We start from the raw sequence: 21518 nt of genomic DNA on the forward strand, positions 1-21518 counted from the left end.
GATGCTTTTGGCACAAGGCAAAGTTAGGTATTAAAATGGATCATTTTGAGTTCATTATTGCTGTTGGATACAGTTATTTATTGTAAAATGTTTCATCAAAGCCTTTAAGTTGATTTTAGGTTTGTATTGACGATCCCGCTGACTTTGCAACAGCTGTTGTGATGTATGGAAAATCTTACAAAGTGAATCTGAAACTTGTTCGATTTTAAAGATTTCCATCTTGGGTCAATGAAAATTAACAAACCTCAAAGGAGTTATTCATTAGTTGTCAAAAATATGTCTTTGTTCATATGTCCAATACTTGTTAAGCACCGATCTTTCAATCTGTATTTTCTTGTGGTTATTGTTACACTTTCAGTTGGAAGAGTTGGTCTGTCCTGGCAGAAAACTTCTGAAAAGCTACTGTCAATGTGAATTTCTGTTGTGAAACAGAAATGCTACATGCACTGGTGTGCATGCTGTTTGTTTTTCTTATTTTAAGGTGAAGAATTAGACAACAGCAAGTGACTTGATTAAATAGCCTACTCAAAAAGTGACAAATGGTGATGAAAAATACTAATAGTACACTTGGATAGTTAAACGACCCAGTTCAGTATAACTGATTTAGGGTCAGTTTTTATTTGCATTCTTATGACTGAGCTCCCACTGTCTGTATCATACTTTCTGTTCTCTGCTCCATAGATATTAATGAATGCTTGACCAGAGACGTCTGTGGTCCGAATGGAGAATGTATAAACAATGAAGCAGGCTCTTATTACTGTCTTTGTGCTCAAGGCTATACCACTACTACTGATGGAACAGGCTGTGAAGGTAAGATACTTAGATATATTTAAGTATATGAGTCAAAATGCCTAATATTTTCTATGGTTTATATAACATATAATACAATTCATAAACTGGACTTGGCTGCAAGCAAAACATTTTGTTTGACTGTTGTGCCGATTGTGAAAATGGCATTGCTCTTTGGCAGTAACAGAATGGGTAATGGCACGTTTTTGGCTTCAATAAAAATGAAAACCCAGCCACAGTGATGTAAAACAGGCTGTCAATTTGATATAACCCCGTTTATTCTACCACCGAAATCCAGGCCCGGATTTTCCAGCTCTGCTTCAGCGAGTTCTCTTGCGGCAGATGTGGCAATCAATTCCAATGTCCTTTGACATCGGTAGGACCAGAAGATGCCGCCAGCGGTCCGGCCTCAGTTTCATCCTTGGTATCTCTTCTAATTTAGAGTTCAGATGACAGGCTCAATCAGAAATCTGTTGTCGTGTGTTATACCTTTGGTGATGACTGAAGTGGACTGGCATAAATCAGTGACATTAAAAGAAAGATTTGGGGTTTATTTCCTGCCTTTCATATTTCATCTTGACAAACTTCCTTTTTCCTGCTTGTGTTTCTTTTGCTGTCCTGGGTTTTAGGTTTTGTGTCATCTTCCTTCACTCTTGTCTTTCTCCTTCACCGACATGCAGATCTCACTTTTGCCTGTGTTTACAGCCTAACACCTTTTGACTCCATGCTCTGCAGGCACTGCCATGCGGTTTTACACTTATCCCATATATTTGAAAAATATAAGAGGCTGAATACAAATACAGCAGTCAAAGGAAATGAAATGTTGAACACCTTGTAAACCCCAGAAGGAAATACACTTCAAAGTTGCAATTTGTAAAACTTTCTGGACATGCATTTTGATAATAAAAACTATTTCAAATCATAACTTCAACACATATATGAGAACAGCAGATTCACACGCTTGGCCATTTCAGTTGCACTGAACAGTTTGCTCTGCAACTTTCATGAGGTCATTCACTTCGTGTCGTGTAATTTTAGAAGTGAGCAGATTGCCAGAGACGCCTTGAAAAAACAATGTTGGATGTTTCTAGCCAAACTTGTGTGCTCTGTGTTCTGTCAAATAGCCAAATTGTGATATTTTAGATATGTTTTTGCAACAAGAGATTTTTCCACCCAGAGCTATGTAACATTTCAGTATTTGTTGGGCATTTTTGTCTATGGAAATTATCTTGGCTACAAGTTATTTTGAACGTTGCTTTGAGTTACAGATTGCTTTAAAGGGCTTAGTTTCTCAGGAAAGCCTCATGCTGGGTTGTGAATCTAAATTCAGTTGAAGTAACTAATAAGCCAATTGAAAATTATTTTTTGCCAGAGATTTAACCATAAACAATTTGAAGTTATTTGATTTGATTTATTATCCCAATAAGTGATAAATAATTTACACTCTTAACTATTTGCTGGGAAACAAAATCGAATTGGGATGAATTAGAAAACACATTTACCCTCCTCTTCTGGATAGAATATCTTACTTTTGCTTCAGCTTTAGTTGTGTCAGCATCACAGATTAATATCTGTATTCTGCTACCATTTATATTGGTAACACTAGCTAAACCAGGCGTGGCCCCTGATCATGAAAACTTACTTCAAAATGTACTTGCAAAAATTTACCCTGCCTGCAGTTGAAAGGCAATTGAATAGCCAGGAAAAAAACACAGGGGGTGACTCTCCTTTCCTGCTGTGCTGCTTTTGTAGTGCAGCAGGCCGGGAGACTGTGTCACTCTGCACTTTGGGCTGAGTGACAGAGGGAGGGAGGCCAGCAATCGGGGTTGGCTATTGTGGTGGGGGGTGGAGTGGGGGCAGCCTGCTGGGGTAGGCCGGGCCTGCCGGGGAATGGGGGGGGGGCAGCGATCGAGCTGGTCAGCAATCGGGAGGCCGGCAGTGCGGGCTACTGCGTACGCACCGATCTCGGCGCTGACAGATCGGTGCATGCACAGTGGCCAGCTCAGCGCTATGCTGCTGGTTTCTCCAGTGGGAATAGGCCCCACCCCCTGAATTTCAACGGGATTTATGGTAGTGCATTCTGTAGTGCACAGAGTGTGGGAGATTCATTTTGAAACTCCCGCTGAAAAAGCAATGTGATTTACTCCAGTTTTTATGCAAATTCAACATTCAGAATTCTTTTGGGAGATTTGCACCCACAATCTTAAACACCTTAAAAAGACAGTCTAGACTTTGGAAATAGGACTGCAAAATTATTCTAGATTCAAGGTCAATTGTGTCTGTAGGATGAAAACAGAGTATTTAATCTGTTTAAGTTAAATTAAGCAACCTACTAAAGTGGGATAGCATTGCACATTCTTTACTTTGTATAATTTCCATAAGCATATGTTCAACCAGTTAAATTACAAACCTCTAGCTATTTTGTGAATGAAAACATTTTAGGGCTTGAACCAAATGTCACCTCATCAAGTGTTAACTTGATCCGCCATTGTAAAGACTGAAGAAATATGTATGCAAGTCACAAATATCCCCCCCCAGATTACAAGCAAGGTCTTTTGTTACTCTCCCAGGCCTTGCAACATGCAGTTATAAGGCATTGTGAGTCAAACCCTTTAAAGTAACATGCTCAGACCAATTATGGAACCGACTGACCACTGAACCCAAGAGTGTACCTCCAACAGCTATATACTTATAACAATAATTATCAATTAAGTTAGCCATGGATATTCAGTTTTGTTTACAATAACGCAGATTGATTACTTTATTTATTTTCAATTGTAAAATTTTATTTGTTTGAGACCTTTACTAGCAACTCTTTGTTTCCTTATATATTTGGTTTGTGTTGGACAATGTGTAGGTCAATTTGTAGTCTTAATTATTGGACCTAATTCTCTCCCATTTTTGCTTTTTATTTTGACTGTTGTATATCAGATCATTCCACAGATTAGCTGAATTCCAGATATAGGGGCAAGGAAAGAAGTTGAAATTAAGCATTTCCTTCATATTGTTGTTTGATTACAATTGCCTTTTTGAGACAGTGACTAAAATATTTTAATTTGAATCCTTCTCCACTCTGGTCATCTCACTGTTTCTGCTATTTTTAGGAATTTACATGTTGCATTATTTCATTTTTAGTTTTGTTTCTGTCACTGTCTTCCAGACTTCTTTAGAATCGATGATCCACTTGGACAAGTATGGATTTTAAAAAATTTATTTATGGGATGTGGGTGTTGCTGGCTAAGCCAGCATTTATTGCCCATTCCTAGTTGACCTTGAAACGGTGGTGGTGAGCTGCCGCCTTGAACAGTTCTGAGGTGTAGGTACATCCATAGTAAATAATAAATAATATAAGATTCTGTGAGTGATAAATAGAGACATACAGTACAAAATCCAGGTAGGTACGCTAAACCAATGTAAAACACGAATTTGACCCCAAATGGAGTTTCAGTGGAATTCCCCCAGTATGGACAAAGTCTCGTGGGAGTGGGGATGTGGAGTGCTTCCTGCTGCAAAGGCCAACAGAAAACCATGCCATACCTTCAGCCCTTATGTCATCCATTATGTATTTGCGAGTTTTACACCGTTGTCCATGGTGGGGTGGGCTTGATGATGCGCATCCCGTTGATATATCTGGATATTATATTTAAAAGGTGCCTGGACATCCACAATGCCAGACCAAAACCAGAGAGATGTCTGCAAGGTCATCCACCGGTACTTTTCCAAGGTTGAGTAATGCATCCCTAGCGCCTTCTAGACCACGTTAAGGCACATAAAAATGTTCTATACCCATCTGATGGGAGGAGAAGGCCAAGCAAGGAAATCAATGCTGCATAGGCAGAGGTGGCTGATGCCATCAGTGCCAATGGGGTTCACAAGAGGTCAGCAACATAATGCTAGAAGAAGATGAACAACATTATTTATTCTACCATGGGGTAAATCTCATCGACGTCGCATAATCCGCAAAGACTCCAATATGTCAGGATCCAAGGCTCAGTGGCGACAGCATGTCCAGACTCACAGCCCCACGTCAATGCATCCGCTTTGTGGTGGAATGACCACTGTGCCTCTTTCACCTTTTCACGGCAGGGGACCTGGCGTAGGCACAGAGGAAATCAGCAACCTCCACAAATCACATGCATATATGAGCCTTCCCTTTGCATGTGAATGTGCTTAAGCACTCTGGAGGGAGCTGGTCCACAACACTGCTGCCAAATTTGCATCAGTGATGGCCTGCCACACAAGTGAGCTATCTCACGAGACGAAGAGTGATGAATGAACCAAATTCCAAAGCTCCAATCAATTTAACATGCAAGTCCGCTGAAACATGTTCCCTTCTTTGAGGAGGAGAGGCTCTGTCATAATCGTGCCAAAAGTGAAAGGTGGTGGGTGGGGTGGCAGTGGCCATTCCTGAGGGTTCTGACTGAATTTGAAGAGAAGGCATCTGAGCTTGCAGGAATGGAGCATGACAGAGCCATTATCAATGGGAGGCTTTGTCTTGGGAAACCACCAGTAAGGATTCATCTAGTCAATGCAAACCTGAGAGTCAAATGTGTCTCCATGCTGGAGGTATCTAATGCTATAATCACTTCCAGGTGCCTCCAGGAAGAGACCAAGGCCTGAGGAGGAGGTGTCTCTATTAAGCCCCAGGCCTGGGAGGTGTGCCAGAAGGGAGTGGAAGAGGAGAAATCCAGAGCTGTAGAGGTGCACAGTGCTCACTTGCACCCTCCACCAGCTCAAGATCACACGCTTTAGTGGATATTAGTGCTAGTTCAGGAACAGTCTCACAATCTGGTGGTCACCCCTTGGGACACATATCTGCAGCAGGAGTAGGCAAGTTCAGCTGACCAGCCTGGCTCTTTGAGGGAAGAGGTATCTGTGAGCTTCAAGTTCAATCACGAGCCTCTGGAATTGGCCGTCCAATGCATGGTGGAGTCAACAAGAGGTGGTGGCGCAACATTAAGCAGAGCTGTTAGAAGTCCTCAACAGTGGCATGCAAGTTGTAGCAGTCATTCTGCCTGCTCTTAAATGAAGTGGTGCACACATGTGCATGCCTTAAGGTTTCCATGGGAAGCATGGCAAGCATTATGGAGACCCTGGCCCAGCAGAATGCTCAGTTTCTTCCAAAGATACATGCAGACTTGCACTCCATTGCCATTGCCATGGAGTTCATGCAATGCCAACATGAAAACTAAATGGAGAACCTCGACATCCCTCCAGGCACCCTTCCCCTCAAGTCATCAGGTCAGGGCCCTTGAGTACCTGAAAGTTGGAGGAGCAGGACTGGACAGGAACTGAACACCCTAGGCTATCCACTCAGGACTCTCAGAGGTTGTCTGCACCCTCCAAATCCTGTGTGCCTGTGACTCCTCGTCTTCCGTCACCACAGAGGAAGTAGCTGGCCCACCAGTGGAAAGTCATGGAAGTTGGGAACTACCAACTCTTCAGAGGGCGGCCACTGAAGTCATCAAAGGCAACAGGGCAAACAACTCCACAGACTGCTTTCACTCTTGCTGTGGATGTCAGGGAGGCATTTAGAAGTAGTAGTAGGCCATGTAAAATTTTGAGAACAAGTGATTACACTGATGAACCGTCACGAAATAATGTCTGGCATTGATAGTAATCAGGTTTTTCATGAGCTTCCCCCTCATTTCCTTTCCCGCAGTTATGCAAGCCCTTTCCCCCATCAATGTGGACCTCCAGCATCACCCTCCACCTCCCCACCATTATCCTACAGCCCTTCTCCTTCAGAAATGTGCAGGTGAACGTATACATTCCCTATATGCCTGAAAACCTGACCCCTATCCACACTTAGCTCTCTGATGCCCTCCTTTCCACTCACCCTGTCTGTGCCGACATCCCTCTCCCCACCAACCACCTTCGTATCCCCCTTTTTCTACGGATATCACTGCATCCTCACCCTCCCACCTTACCAGCACTCTCTTCCCCTTCTCATGCTCACCATTTAATCTTACCGTTCTCACCCTCACTTGCTCCCCAGGAGGTAGTCATTCACTTCACACACCTCTCCCTTGCACGTTCACCTAGACATTCCTCACCCCCCTTTACTTCATGCCCTGTTACACTTTCCTCCCCCCCTTACTCATTCCTCCCCCCTTATTCCCTACTCCTTCGAACACCTTACCCCACCCGTTTCATACTCCTGACACATTTGTCCCCCCTCACAGCTTCACCCACATCACCTTCGTCCCCCTCCCCAACTTACCCACCCTGACACCTTTGTTCCTCCCCGTCCCTCCACTGCTCCAGCTGCACCCTCCCCTCCTAAGATCATCCTCTCCCACTCACACCTAAACCTCCTTTCCCTCCACCCTACCCTGCCATATCCTTACGAGTCCATGATGAAATTCCGAAGGATGTCAGCAAAGTCAAAGCGTGGAGACCTCCCACCTTCCAAGAGCTGCTTTGCGGTCGTGTCATATGCATGAAGATCCTCACGCTATGCGGTGCATGTGTCCTTCTAGGGTGAAGTAGCAGCTGGCCTCCAGCTGCCTCCTCTCCTCGGATATCCCAGTCCTGAGCAAAGTCCTTCGGGTAAGTCCTGACATTTGCACACCATGTTGGTCCAGACCGGTGTGTTTTTCTGCTGGTGTAATAGAGAATCAGGTGTTGGGGGTTGAATCTGGTCAGGCACTCCATTAGCAGAATGCAAATTGGTTCCACAGCGGTCTTCAGCAAGATTCCTGATCCGCCATAACAGGCACAATCAGAGATCTCGCTCCAAATTCATGCCGGCATGAAACTGATTTTTGGGCCACCCACTGAATTCTCCCTCCCTGCCTGCCTGTCATTGATCCCACTGGTGGTGATATGGGAGAATTCTGCCCTTATTAGTGTCCAGTTCTGGACACCACACCTTAGGAAAGACATGAAGGATTTGGAGAGGGAACAGAAGAGATTTATTAGCATGGATCGAAAGATTAGAGATTGCAGTTCCACAAATGGACTGGAGAAGCTGGAGTAGTTCTTGAGCAGAAAAACCTAAGGGTAGATATTTGAAATCATGAAGGGTTTTGATGGACTAAATAATGTGAAACTGTACGGTTCAATAACTAGTGGGCACAGGTTTACATTGATTGGTAAAAGACCCAGCAACAATTTAAAGAAAAATACTTTTACAGAACTAGTGAGTAGGATTTGGAATGAAGTGGCTGTTAGGAAATTGGATGCAAATTCAATCGTGGCCTTATAAAGGGAATTTGGTAAATACTTGAAGGAGAAAACATTGCAAGGATAAGGGCAAAGAGCTGAGATATGGAACTAACCGGATTGCTCTTCAAAGAACAGAGTTGATGGGCCAAATAGCCTCCTTCTGTGCTGTCCTGGTCTTTCATTTTAAATGGAAAAGATACTTTTATGTGTTTTTAAAGATTTTTGGATAAGTTTACCATGGTTTATACCGTGGTATATATGGTTTCACTCATCAGCCCCATAAGGGCCATCCTAAAATGTCTGTGGAGCAATGTTCATTATACACTTCAAGTTCAGTTTACCATTGTGGATTTCATTTGAATTACAGGCAGTCCTTGGACTTAAGTCATAATTGATTCCTGAAAACCGCTTTGTAAGTCAAAATGTCACAAGTCAGAACTGATTGTCCCGTTGGAACAATTATTCCTGAACCAAGGGCGGAAATCACCCGTGGGGCGCCCAGAGGTGTTAAATGCTCTCATATCTTGCCTTGCCAAGTCGCTGAGGTGACCATTGATGCCTGTACACTTTAGCACAAGTTCCTCGGTTAATATGGGGGATGTAATGCAGCTATTGACCACTGTCAGTTGCCTGTTTAACCTTAAACATCTAAGCACATATTAAATACAACATAAACTTATAAATCATTAAAATCACGATGGTTGTGCCAAAAAAATTCAACAGAACAAAACATTTGTTTCCAACCTAAAGAAAGTTCGACCTGTCCAGTCATACAGATGGGCGGTGCAGAACGCAATGCACACATGTGAATGTGCTGGCAGAGCATCGTAAAATCTAAACTGACATTGTAAAATCGAAATAGGGTGGCAATTTATAAATGTTTTAAGTGCTGTTCATCGTAACTTCATAGTGTCATAAATTGCCTTTATTCTTTTTGTCTCAAATGTGAAATTCTCTTAATGATTATGGAACAATGCTTCAATTCCTGAATGCTCTTCTCTAATTTATAATTCAACTTTTATCCAAATTGGAAATCATTGTATAGAATAGTTTTATTGCTCAACTGCGCATGTGCTGCAAGGAAAAGAAGCTAACTTGTTGCTATGCAATCATGCAGCTCAGAGAGAACATTGACCATAACTATATTAAAGTTTGAAATTGAAAACCTCCTTCAGAAACATTTTTGAGAGATATTCCTGCTGTACAGAATAGTCCAAGTGAGGCCTCACAAAAATGTATATGATTAAACCTTGTTAAGGTGTTAATGGTAGCAAATATGTTTGATAATAAGTTCCCAGCATTAACATATTATTTAAATACCATCATGTGGAGTTGCCGGCATTGGAAAAAGCCAGAAGTGGCGATGGTGCTGGAGTTTTTGAGGAATGAAAATAAATTAATTTATTTGCCATCCAAAATTGAACAGCAACTAGGTGGAATTAATTCCAAGGATTAATTCTAAAAATAAAAAAAAGGAAAAAATGCAAAAAAATCCTGCACTTCTCATCTCCCATTGTATCAATCACAGATAAGTCCACCTCTGATCACATCCCTGTTTCACTCTCCAGCCATATCCCCTGCCATGCCACAACTCTATTTCCTTCTGTATCTAGCCCTGGAAAAATCTATGCCCCAATTGATTTGCAACTGCACTTTCAAAATCCCAACTCTCTAACCTTGCCTCAACATTTTTGCAATTGATTTTCTCACATCTCACAATCCTAGTCCTCAATCAAACTGTTACTCATGCACTAACAATTCTCCTTGGTATGGCAATCATCTGTGCTTCCTTAATTCCAAAGGTTGGAGACATGAAAAGTCATGGCAGAAACATGGTTTACCCTTCACTGCCAGATTTGGCTGGTCCACTCAAAATACACAAAAATTTGGCAGATGAAATATATTGTGGGAAAATGTGAACTTTGGCAAGAAGAATAGAAAAAGAGTTTATTATTTACATGCAGCGAGATTGCAGAAATCTGTGTTGCCGAGACAGCAAGTGGCGATAATACATACATCACAGAAAAAGATATACAGGTACAACAAGTGATTAGGAAGGCAAATTGAATGTTGTTTGTTATTGCAAGGGATGTAAAAGTACGGAAGCTTTGCTACAGTTGTACATGGTGTCAGTGAGACCACATGGAGTTCTGCGTACAGCTTTGGTCTCTTTACTAAAGAAAGGATATAATTGCATTGGAGGAAGTTCAGAGAAGGCCACTCGACTGATTCTTGGCATGAAGGTGTTATCTTATGAGGAAGGGTTGGACAGATTGGACCTCTAATCATTGAAGTTCAGGAGAATGAAAGGTGATTTTATTGAAACATAAGAGATCCTATGTGGACTTGACACCCTGAATGCTGAAAGAATGTTTCCTCTTAATGGAGAGACTAAATAAGGGGCCTCCCATTTAAAATGGATGTGAGGAGAATTTGTTTCTCTGAGGATTGTTTGTGGAATTTTCTTCCCTCAGTGTGCAGTGGAGGCAGGGTCATTGAATCCTCTTAAGACTGAGTTAGTTAAATTCTTGATTGACAAGTGAATCAAAGCATAGACGATGGACAGGAAAATAGAGTTCAGGACACAATCCGATCAGTCATGGGTCAGAACGTTATACTCCTGATCCTAAATATTCTGGCCATGATCTTATCAAATGATGGACCAGGCTTAGTGGGCTGAATGGCCTACTCCTGTTTCCATTTCGTATCTTTGTATGTATGCCACCATTGATGATTGGATGTGGCAGAACTGCACAGTGGTCAGCACTGCTGCCTCCAAGCTCCAGGAACCTGGGTTCAATTCCCGGCTTTGATCACTGTTTGTGTGGAGTTTGCATGTTCGCCCCGTGTTTGCGTGGGTTTCCTCTGGGTGCTCTGGTTTCCTCCCACTGTCCAAAGATGGCAGGAAGAATAGAAAAAAAAATATCCCTTGCGATATCACCATGCCAAGAATCAGTCGAGTGACCTTCTCTGAACTTTCTCCAATGCAATTATATCCTTTCTTAAGTAGGGAGACCAAAGCTGTACACAGAACTCCATGTGGCCTCAACAACACCATGTACAACTGTAGCAAAACTTCCTTACTTTCACATCCCTTGCAATAACGACCATGCTAAATTGCCCCTTAAGGCCCCGGATGCATAGGTTAGAGGGATTAGTGGGTTAAATATGTGGGGTTACGGGGATAAGGCCTAAATGGAATTGTTGTGGGTGCAGACTTGATGGGCTGAATGGCCTCCTTCTGCACTGTAGGGCTTCTATGATTCTTAGGTATGTGTTTCACTTGGTGCATCTGTTGTTTTGCATGCATGTAGCTTCACCAGGATGGCACCTCATTTTTAGGTATGCTTGGTACTATCCCTGAAATGCTGCATTTTTCATTGAACCAGAGTTGATCCCCTGGCTAGATGGTAAGTAAAGCAAGACCTATATCGAGTCATAAAATTACAGGTTGTACAACAAATCCTGCTGCTGCTGATGGCTGACAGCACCACATGGATATCTAATTTTGAACTGCTAGCTCTGTTCTCAATCTATCCCATTTGGCATAAAGGAGAACCAGAGGACATGATTTATTTAGATTTCCAGAAGGCCTTTGACAAGGTGCCGCATAGGACACTGTTAAATAAGTTAAATGCACATGGTGTTAAGGGTAAGATCTTGGCATGGATAGAGGATTGGCTGACTGGCAGAAGGCAGAGAGTGAGGAGAAAGGGGTCCTTTTCAGGATGGCAGCCAGTGACTAGTGGTATGCCTCAGGGGTCAGTGCTGGGACCACAACTTTTCACAATATACATTAACGATTTGGAGGAAGGAACTGAAGGCACTGTTGCTAAGTTTGCAAATGATTCAAAGATATGTCGAGGGACAGGTAGTCTTGAGGAAGCAGGGGAGCTGCAGAAGGACTTGGACAGGTTAGGAGAATGGGAAAAGAGGTAGCAGATGGAATACAATGTGGAAAAGTGTGACATTATGTACTTTGGAAGGAGGAATGGAGGCATAGATTATTTTCTAAATGGGAAAATGCTTAGAAAATCAGAAACACAAAGGGACTTGGGAGTCATTGTTCAAGATTCTCTTAAGGTTAACGTGCAGGTTCAGTTGGCAGTTAGGAAGGCAAATGCAATGTTAGCATTCATGTCGAGAGGGCTAGAATACAAGAGCAGGGATGTATGTCTGAGGCTGTATAAGGCTCTGGTCAGATCCCATTTGGAGTATTGTGAGCAGTTTTGGGCCCCATATCTAAGGAAGGATGTGCTGGCCTTGGAAAGGGTCCAGAGGAGGTTCACAAGAATGATCCGTGGAATGAAGAGCTTGTCGTATGAGGAACGGTTGAGGATTCTGGGTCTGTACTTGTTGGAGTTTAGAAGGATGAGGGGGGTCTTATTGAACCTTACAGGATACTGCGAGGCCTGGATAAAGTGGACGAGAAGAGGATGTTTCCACTCGTAGGAAAAACTAGAACTAGAGGGCACAACCTCTAAAGGGACGATCCTTTAAAACAGAGGTGAGGAGGAATCTCCTCAGCCAGAGAGTGGTGAATCTGTGGAACTCTTTGCTGCAGAGGGCTGTGGAGGCCAGGTCATTTAGTGTCTTTACGACAGAGATAGAAAAGTTCTTGATTAATAAGGGGGCCAGGGGTTATGGGGAAAAGATAGGAGAATGCAGATGAGAAAAATATCAGCCATGATTGAATGGCAGAGCAGACTCAATGGGCCGAGTGGCCTAATTCAGCTCCTATGTCTTATGGTTTTATGGTCTTATGGCATGCTGGTAGTGCCATTCAGCTTGGCAGAGCTTGTCCTCAATGTAAAGATGTGATTGTGTGGTGGTCACTCTTAACAATTCTGTCATGGACAGATGCCTCTGTGATAGGGAGATTGGTGATAGTGAGGTCAAATAGATTTTCCCCTCCTGTTGGTTCTCTTACCACCTGTCACAGGCCGAGCATGGCAGATTAACACCTCAGAAGCTGGCCATCTTTGTCAGTAGTGTTATTCTTGGTGATGGGCATTGAAGTGCCCCATGAAGGGCGGGTTCAATGACCTTGCTACCCTCAGTGCTTCTACCCCAGATGCTAATAAGGAGAACTTTGCAGGGTCAATTGAGTAAGGTATGTTGCTGCCCTTTCTGGTACCAAGGTTGATGTCAGGTAGACCATTCAGCTTAATTCCTTTTGATCTTTGTATGTTTTTTACAACGAATTAGCTTGTCAGGATATTTCCGAGGGCATTTAAGAGTCAACCATATTGTGAGGGTCTGGATTCACATGTAAACCAGACCAGTAAAGACAACAGATCTCCTTCCCTAAAGGGCATTGTTAACCAGCTGGGTTTTTGTGACAAACCAGGAGTTTCATGAGACGAGCTTTTAATGTCAACTTATTAATTAATTGAATTAAAATTCCACCAGTTGCTTTGGTGGGGTTTGAACCTGTGTCCTTAGAGCATTAATCTATGTAATATTACCACTACACCTCCACCCCTGGTTCCTGTCATTTATTTTGAACCTAGGTAATATTTTGGTCACTGCCCAGTGCAACTAAATATAAAGTGGCTTAACCATTAGCCTTTAAAGGGAGGGTGCTTGGAAAATATTCACTATGTTTTTAACTGATTTTTGCAGGACTAGAACAAGTGAGAATGAATCTCATCCCCCTACAAAAAACATTTTGGCTTCTACCTGTCCTTCTGTGTTTGAGGAGTGGACGGATTTATGCGGACCCAACTCACAAAATCAGCAGGTTGCCTGTCAGTGCTTTTCTACAGCTGACAGTTGAGCAATTGTTTTTAAGATCTGGTCACCAAATTCAGTTAGATTTTCCACAGGCAACATCGGGTGCAAGGGACCTGTCCTGAACCACCACTCTGATGTCTGTCTCAATTGAAAATCACCACCTAAATATCTGTCTCATTGCTTTTCTCTGCTCTCCTTCCAACGTTTGAATGTCACCTTTGTCCTTCAATGACTGAACATGGATATTGTAGTCAAGATGTGGTCTGACAAAAATATTATATAGTTTAATCTTGATCCCCTCTAACTTATTCTCCTGTTTTTGACATTAGGCCAGTATTATCCTGGCTTTGTTGCTTGCTGTTCTGCATTAATTAGAAATGTTGAACACCAAAACTGCTAAGACACCTAACTCCTTTCAACACCAGATTTAACTTTTCCAACAACATACATGGAATATGTGCATTATGCATTTTCTTCTCTCCTATGAGCTGTGCTTTACACTTGCCTGCGTGAAATTTTGTTTTGTTCTGCATGCTTACATATTTTGTCTTACTTATTTCATAATTTCTGAGTTCTGTGTTGCAGTTATATTGTTTTTTCTGCAGATGTGGATGAATGCAGTGAGGAGACTAAGTGTTCAGGGGGCCAATGTATAAATACAGATGGATCCTATATGTGTAGATGTGAAACAGGCTTCACGCATTTACCTGAAGCAGAGCAGTGTATAGGTAAGAATCAATTTTAAAATATTAGCAATTTTATTTCTGATTTTAGTATTGATAGAACATAGAACATAGAAAGCCACAGCACAAACAGGCCCTTCGGCCCACAGGTTGCGCCGATCACATCCCCACCTCTAGGCCTATCTATAGCCCTCAATCCCATTAAATCCCATGTACTCATCCAGAAGTCTCTTAAAAGACCCCAACGAGTGTGCCTCCACCACCACCGACGTCAGCCGATTCCACTCACCCACCACCCTCTGAGTGAAAAACTTACCCCTGACATCTCCTCTGTACCTACCCCCCAGCACCTTAAACCTGTGTCCTCTCGTAGCAACCATTTCAGCCCTTGGAAATAGCCTCTGGGAGTCTACCCTATCCAGACCTCTCAACATCTTGTAAACCTCTATCAGGTCACCTCTCATCCTTCGTCTCTCCAGGGAGAAGAGACCAAGCTCCCTCAACCTATCCTCATAAGGCATGCCCCCCAATCCAGGCAACATCCTTGTAAATCTCCTCTGCACCCTTTCAATGGCTTCAACATCTTTCCTGTAATGAGGTGACCAGAACTGCGCGCAGTACTCCAAGTGGGGTCTAACCAGGGTCCTATAAAGCTGCAGCATTATCTCCCGACTCCTAAACTCAATCCCTCGATTAATGAAGGCCAGTACGCCGTACGCCTTCTTGACCGCATCCTCCACTTGCGAGGCCGATTTAAGAGTCCTATGGACCCGGACCCCAAGGTCCTTCTGATCCTCTACACTGCTAAGAATGGTACCCTTCATATTATACTGCTGCTTCATCCCATTGGATCTGCCAAAATGGATCACCACACACTTATCCGGGTTGAAGTCCATCTGCCACTTCTCCGCCCAGTCTTGCATTCTATCTATGTCTCGCTGCAACTTCTGACATCCCTCCAAACTATCCACAACACCACCTACCTTGGTGTCATCAGCAAACTTACCAACCCATCCCTCCACTTCCTCATCCAGGTCATTTATGAAAATGACAAACAGCAAGGGTCCCAGAACAGATCCCTGGGGCACTCCACTGGTCACTGACCTCCATGCAGAGAAAGACCCCTCCACAGCCACTCTCTGCCTTCTGCAGGCAAGCCAGTTCTGGATCCACAAGGCAACAGCCCCTTGGATCCCATGCCCTCTCACTTTCTCAAGAAGTCTTGCATGGGGGACCTTATCGAACGCCTTGCTGAAGTCCATATAGACCACATCCACCGCTCTTCCTTCGTCAATGTGTTTGGTCACATTTTCAAAGAACTCAACCAGGCTCGTAAGGCACGACCTGCCCTTGACAAAGCCGTGCTGACTACTTTTGATCATACTAAACTCCTCTAGATGATCATAAATCCTGTCTCTCAGGATCCTCTCCATCAACTTACCAACCACTGAGGTTAGACTCACCGGTCGGTAATTTCCCGGGCTGTCCCTGTTCCCTTTCTTGAATATAGGGACCACATCTGCAATCCTCCAATCCTCCGGAACCTCTCCCGTCTCCATCGACGATGCAAAGATCATCGCCAAAGGCTCCGCAATCTCCTCCCTCGCCTCCCACAGTAACCTGGGGTACATCCCATCCGGTCCCGGCGACTTACCAACCTTGATGCCATTCAATAGTTCCAACACATCCTCTTTCTTTATGAAGAATCTATTAAATCATAGAAATCATAGAAACCCTACAGTGCAGAAGGAGGCCATTCGGCCCATCGAGTCTGCACCGACCACAATCCCACCCAGGCCCTACCCCCACATATTTACCCGCTAATCCCTCTAACCTACGCATCTTAGGACTCTAAGGGGCAATTTGTAACCTGGCCAATCAACCTAACCCGCACATCTTTGGACTATGAATTAAGTTGCTATGAATTAAGTTGCACAATAACAATTGTTTTACATTAGTTATATTATAGATGTAGATGATTTTTTAAAATTGCAAACGTGTGGTAGAAAAATTAGAAGGAAATGACTAAATCTAACTCTATGTTAACACATGTGTTTGAAATGCCAACAACAATATTTGTCACAGGCTGTTCAAGGAATAGTTTTCCATACCCCCCAATTTTACCATCAGAAATGCCTCTCATAGGCAAATGGGAATCAGACCTGCTGTTACTGGTCGTTATCCCCTGTCCATTATACCCTTGAAACTAGCAAATATTGAGTATTGCTGATATTTACTCTCTCAAATTCTGTATAAATTCATTAAATAGTGATCTCCACATCTCGCGACCACAGCCACATTTCTAAATATTCCCCCCTATCATGCAGCAGCATATGACTAACTTGCTATGAGATATATCTGACTAGAGACTGCTAGCATTTCAGAATGCCTAACAAAAAAGAAGCATATGGAATGTTCCTTTTTTCTCATAATTGGTTATTTTACATTACAGTGTGTAAAAAATTCTGCAGATCTTCTATGTATTCAGTGAAAATCAAATATTGATCTGCTTTAAAGTACATAGAGAAGATTAGTTGCATAAATTTTAAAGGTTACATTAGTCAGCCATTAGAACCATAGAAAGGTTACAGCACAGCTGGAGGCCATTTGGCCCATCTTGTCCATGCCCGCCTGAGGACACTCGGGTGCCATTTGTAATCCTACCTTCCTGCATCTAGCCCATTGCCTTGTAGCTTACAGCACTATGGCATTCTACAGAGAAAAATTATTGTTCATTAATGACTTTTGCTGCACTCATTTTGTTATTTGAAATTTGTAATAAGGGGCGGGATTTTCCAGCCCCACCAGTCAGTGGGATCCTCCAGTCCTACCAAAGTCTATGGACTTTTCGCTGGTTCACTGCATCCTCCGCAGCGGATTCTGTTGTGCTGGGGCCAGAAAATCCTGGCCAAAGGCAAGTCATTTTAAAATGCATGAGTTTATTAAACAACATGTTATTGTTGCTAATTATCACCAACTCTTTTGTATTTGCTTGTATCTACTTAGATATTGATGAATGCAGTTTATATGGCAGCTCTGTGTGTGGGATCTGGAAGTGTGAAAATACAGTTGGCTCCTATCAGTGCATCGTAGGATGCCAGCCTGGTTTCCAACGTACAGCTATTGGAGAATGCATTGGTGAGTATTCTTGAAGAATTAAGGTTTGCCTGCTATATTTAGAATATTTTAAGCATTTCACGCCTTGTTCATTCTAGAATATTTAACAACTTTAAAAAACATATTTCACTTCTCCTTTCATTAAAAGTATTTAGTTTACATAAATTGTAAGTTTCCCTTCAGAACATATTTTCCCAACATGATTTTGTTTTTCTCAACTGAGGTTAATTCAATTGAAAAGCCCCTTTCTTTCTTGCAAATAGGTCTTTGGCTTTCTATGACCAGAGGTCAATCTTAAACTTTTTGAGAAAATTATCAAACTAAAATGAAGAGATAATTTTAACAATTTTGTACTCCCATCAGTAGAAGGATATGTTGGGAATTTGGGCTCTCGGAAGAATTCACTCGTTGACCATGCTGAGGCATGAAGGTCCATATTCAATAATGTAAAAATAGCCTACTTTTCATTTTATTCTCTATTGCTGGGCCTCTCTGGCAAGGCTGTGATTTATTGCCAATCCTAATTGCCTTTAACTGAATTACTTACTGGGTCTTATCAGAAATAAAGTTAAGAATCAGCCATGCTCGAGTGGGACTGGAGTCATATATATCCGTCAGACTAGGAAATAGGAACAGGTTTCTTTCCCTAAAGGATATCAGTGAACCTTTAGCCTTTCTTGACAACCTGACAGTTTTGTCAGTACTTTTATTGATTTTATTTCCAGGTTCAGCTTCAGTTCTGTTGGCATCACAGACTATTTTCCATATTTCACCAAAATTTATCTTGCCAGTGCCTAGCTAAGCAAAGCATGAGCTGCTGAGGTGGTAGTCCTGATAATGAAATCTGTTGAAGTTGAATAGAAATAATCTAAAGATGGTTTTTTAAGCTGCCATTAGTAGGGTTAATTATAGAATTATAGAATCCCTACAGTGCAGAAGGAGCCAATTTGAAGCTGCATCGACAATAATCCCACCCAGGCCCCTTCCCCGTAACTTCTCATATTTACCCTGCTAATCCCCCTGACACTAGGTCAATTTGGCATAGCTAATCAACCTAACCTGCATATCTTTGGAGTGTGGGAGGAAACCAGAGCACGACCAGAGCACCTGGAGGAAACCCTGCAGACACAGGGAAAATTTGCAAACTCCACACAGACAGTCACCCAAGGCCAGAATTGAATCCACGTCCCTGGCGCTGTGAAACAGCAGTGCTAACCACTGTGCCATCATGCTGCCCATGGCTCATATCATTCCAGGTTTGGAGGGTGTGCCAGCAATTTCTTGCTACTGGTGTTGGTCAGTCTGCCAGCATGTTTCCACCTCCAGCCCATTTTCAGGGATGTGGCTTTTATAAGGTAATGGCTCCCTGCCCATTAGTGATGGGTAGGCCATTAGGCCAATCAAAATGCCACTTGGGGTAAATCTTCACATGTCATATAGATTTTCAAGATCTTCCAGTGTGACTGGAGCTCATAGATGTAACAGTGATGACTTCCTGGCGTTGGGCTCTCCCACTGGCCCTCCCAGTTGGGGAGCCCACTTACTGCCCTACGTTGGCCGTCACCTTGCAAATCTTCTCCACTACGACCTAGGCAAGGGCGACCACTCCCTCACACACAAGGGGAACCCTCCCCCTTTCATACGCAAAAGTGGTACACCCCAATAGTGCTCCCTAGAGGGGCCCCGGCGGTGCCAGGAGGCAGTGTCTGGGTGCCAGGTGACAGTCATGATGTGGAGATGCCGGCGTTGGACTGGGGTGAACACAGTAAGAAGTCTCACAACACCCGGTTAAAGTCCAACAGGTTTATTTGGTAGCAAATACCATAAGCTTTCGGAGCGCTGCTCCTTCGTCAGATGGAGTGGAAATGTGCTCTCAAACAGTGCACAGAGACACAGAAATCAAGTTACAGAATACTAATTAGAATGTGAATCCCTACAACCAGCCAGGTCTTAAAGGTACAGACAATGTGGGTGGAGGGAGCATACAGACAATACACATCTCTTTAACCTGTGTTTAATGCTTCCTCCACCCACATTATCTGTATCTTTAAGACCTGGCTGGCTGGCTGTAGGGATTCGCATTCTAATTAGTATTCTGTAACTTGATTTCTGTGTCTCTGTGCACTGTTTGAGAGCACATTTCCACTCCATCTGAAAAGGAGCAGCGCTCCGAAAGCTTATGGTATTTGCTACCAAATAAACCTGTTGGACTTTAACCTGGTGTTGTGAGACTTCTTATTGCCAGGTGACAGTGCCAGGGTACTGCCAGGACATGTCCCTTTCCTGCTAAGGGCTATATTTACCTGTGTGCCCTAGTGCATTCCCTTTGCTCGGTTCCTGTTTTGAAAAGCAGTTGTAAAATTCACTGACATCACATCAATGAGGGGGGGGAGGAACAAAATGACGGGGAAGCTTGCTAATTATATTTAAATTTATTGAAATGAGGTTCCCAACCTTCCTGCATGGGAAACAAGATCTCGCCAGCGAGATTCTGGTTTTGTGAGTCTTGCAATACTTTGCACTGAATTCGCCATTTGCACCCGTGGCGAGTCTGGGCGCAAAATTGCAGCCATAGTCACTGGCTTACTTACAATGCTGAAGGTGCTATATAAATGCAAGGTATATCAGATAGTTGAAGAGGAGAAAGATAAATGGAGTAAATGAACAGAACAGGCAGATGGGATTTTTAAAATTTCTTTCATAGGATGTGGGAAACATTGGCAAGGCCAGAATTTGTTGCCCTTCCCTAATCGCCCTTGAACTGAGTGGTTTGCTAGGCCATTTGAGAGGGCAGGTAAAAATCAACCATATTGTTGTGGGTCTGGAGTTACCTGTAGATCAGATCAGGTAAGTACAGCATTAGTGAACCAAATGGATTTTGAAACAATTGATAATGGTTGTCATGGCCACCATTACTGAGACTGCTTTTGTATTCCAGACTTATTAATGGAACTTAAATTGTACCAGCTGCCATGGTGAAATTTGAACCCATGTTCTTGGAACATAAGCCTGGGCCTCTGGATTCCTAGTCTAATGGCATAACGATGCCATCATCTCCTCTGAAGTACTGCTCATCCGAGAATAAGCACTAACACGTACAGTTCATGGAGAATGGCTTGTAGCTATTTGTACAGTGAAATGTACAAATTGATGGGAGAGCATAAATTGGCAATGTGAAAGGATAATCAGGCGGGTTTATTTATTCATTCAAGTGATATCAACATTGCTAGCAAGGCTTGCATAGATTGCCCATCCCTAATTGCTCTTGAGGAGGTGATGGTGAGTTTCCTCCTTGAACCATTGCAGTCCATGTGTTGTAGGTACTCCCATGTTGCTGTTAGGAAGGGAATTTGACCCTGCAACAGGGAAGAAATGTTCATATATTTCTAAGTCAGAAAGGTGGCTTGGAGGGGAACTTGCAAGTAAAGGTACTCCCAAGTTCCTGTTTCCCTGGTTGTTCTAGGTGGTAGAGGTCATAGATTTTGAAAGTGCTGTCAAAGGAGTCTTGACAAGTTGCCACTATGCATTTTGGAGATGATGCACATTGCTGTCACTGTATGCCTGTAGTGGAAGGAATGAATGTTTGAGATAGTGGATGGGGTGCCAATTAAGCAGGCTGCTTTGTCTTGGAAAGTGTCAACCTTGAGTGTTGTTGGAACTGCACTCATCTAGGCAAGTGCAGGTACTTGTAGATGATGGAGGAGGTGAGGATGTGAATTGCTCACCACAAAATTCCCAGCATCTAAGTTTCTGATCTACTCTTGTAGCAAAAGTATTAAAATGGCGAGTTCAGTTAAGTGTCTGGTCAGTAATAACCCACAGAATGTTGAGGGTGGGCGATTTAGCAATTGCAGTGCTATTGAATATTAAGGGGAGATGGTTAGATTCTCTTGTGTTAGAGATGGTCATTGTCTGGTACTTACGTTGCACAAAACTTATTTGTCACTGATGAGCTCAAGCCTGAATGTTGTCTGGATCTTGCTGCATGTCGGCACAGACTGCTCCAGTACTGAAAGAATTGAA

The 21518-nt window shown here is 43.0% G+C and overlaps 1 protein-coding gene across 2 annotated transcripts in view; it reads left to right on the forward strand.

Moving 5' to 3' along the window:
- LOC144507289 (latent-transforming growth factor beta-binding protein 2-like) overlaps positions 1-21518 on the forward strand; it is a 447226-nt gene that overhangs the window by 361909 nt on the left and 63799 nt on the right. For both annotated transcript variants that reach the window (XM_078234343.1, XM_078234344.1), the window contains exons 24-26: positions 682-810; positions 14301-14423; positions 17385-17516. In XM_078234343.1, coding sequence (XP_078090469.1) covers positions 682-810; positions 14301-14423; positions 17385-17516 — 384 coding nt within the window. The remainder of the gene's footprint in view (positions 1-681; positions 811-14300; positions 14424-17384; positions 17517-21518) is intronic.

This window comes from Mustelus asterias, chromosome 18 (assembly GCF_964213995.1).
Source record: "Mustelus asterias chromosome 18, sMusAst1.hap1.1, whole genome shotgun sequence".
NCBI classification, from domain to species: domain Eukaryota; kingdom Metazoa; phylum Chordata; class Chondrichthyes; order Carcharhiniformes; family Triakidae; genus Mustelus; species Mustelus asterias.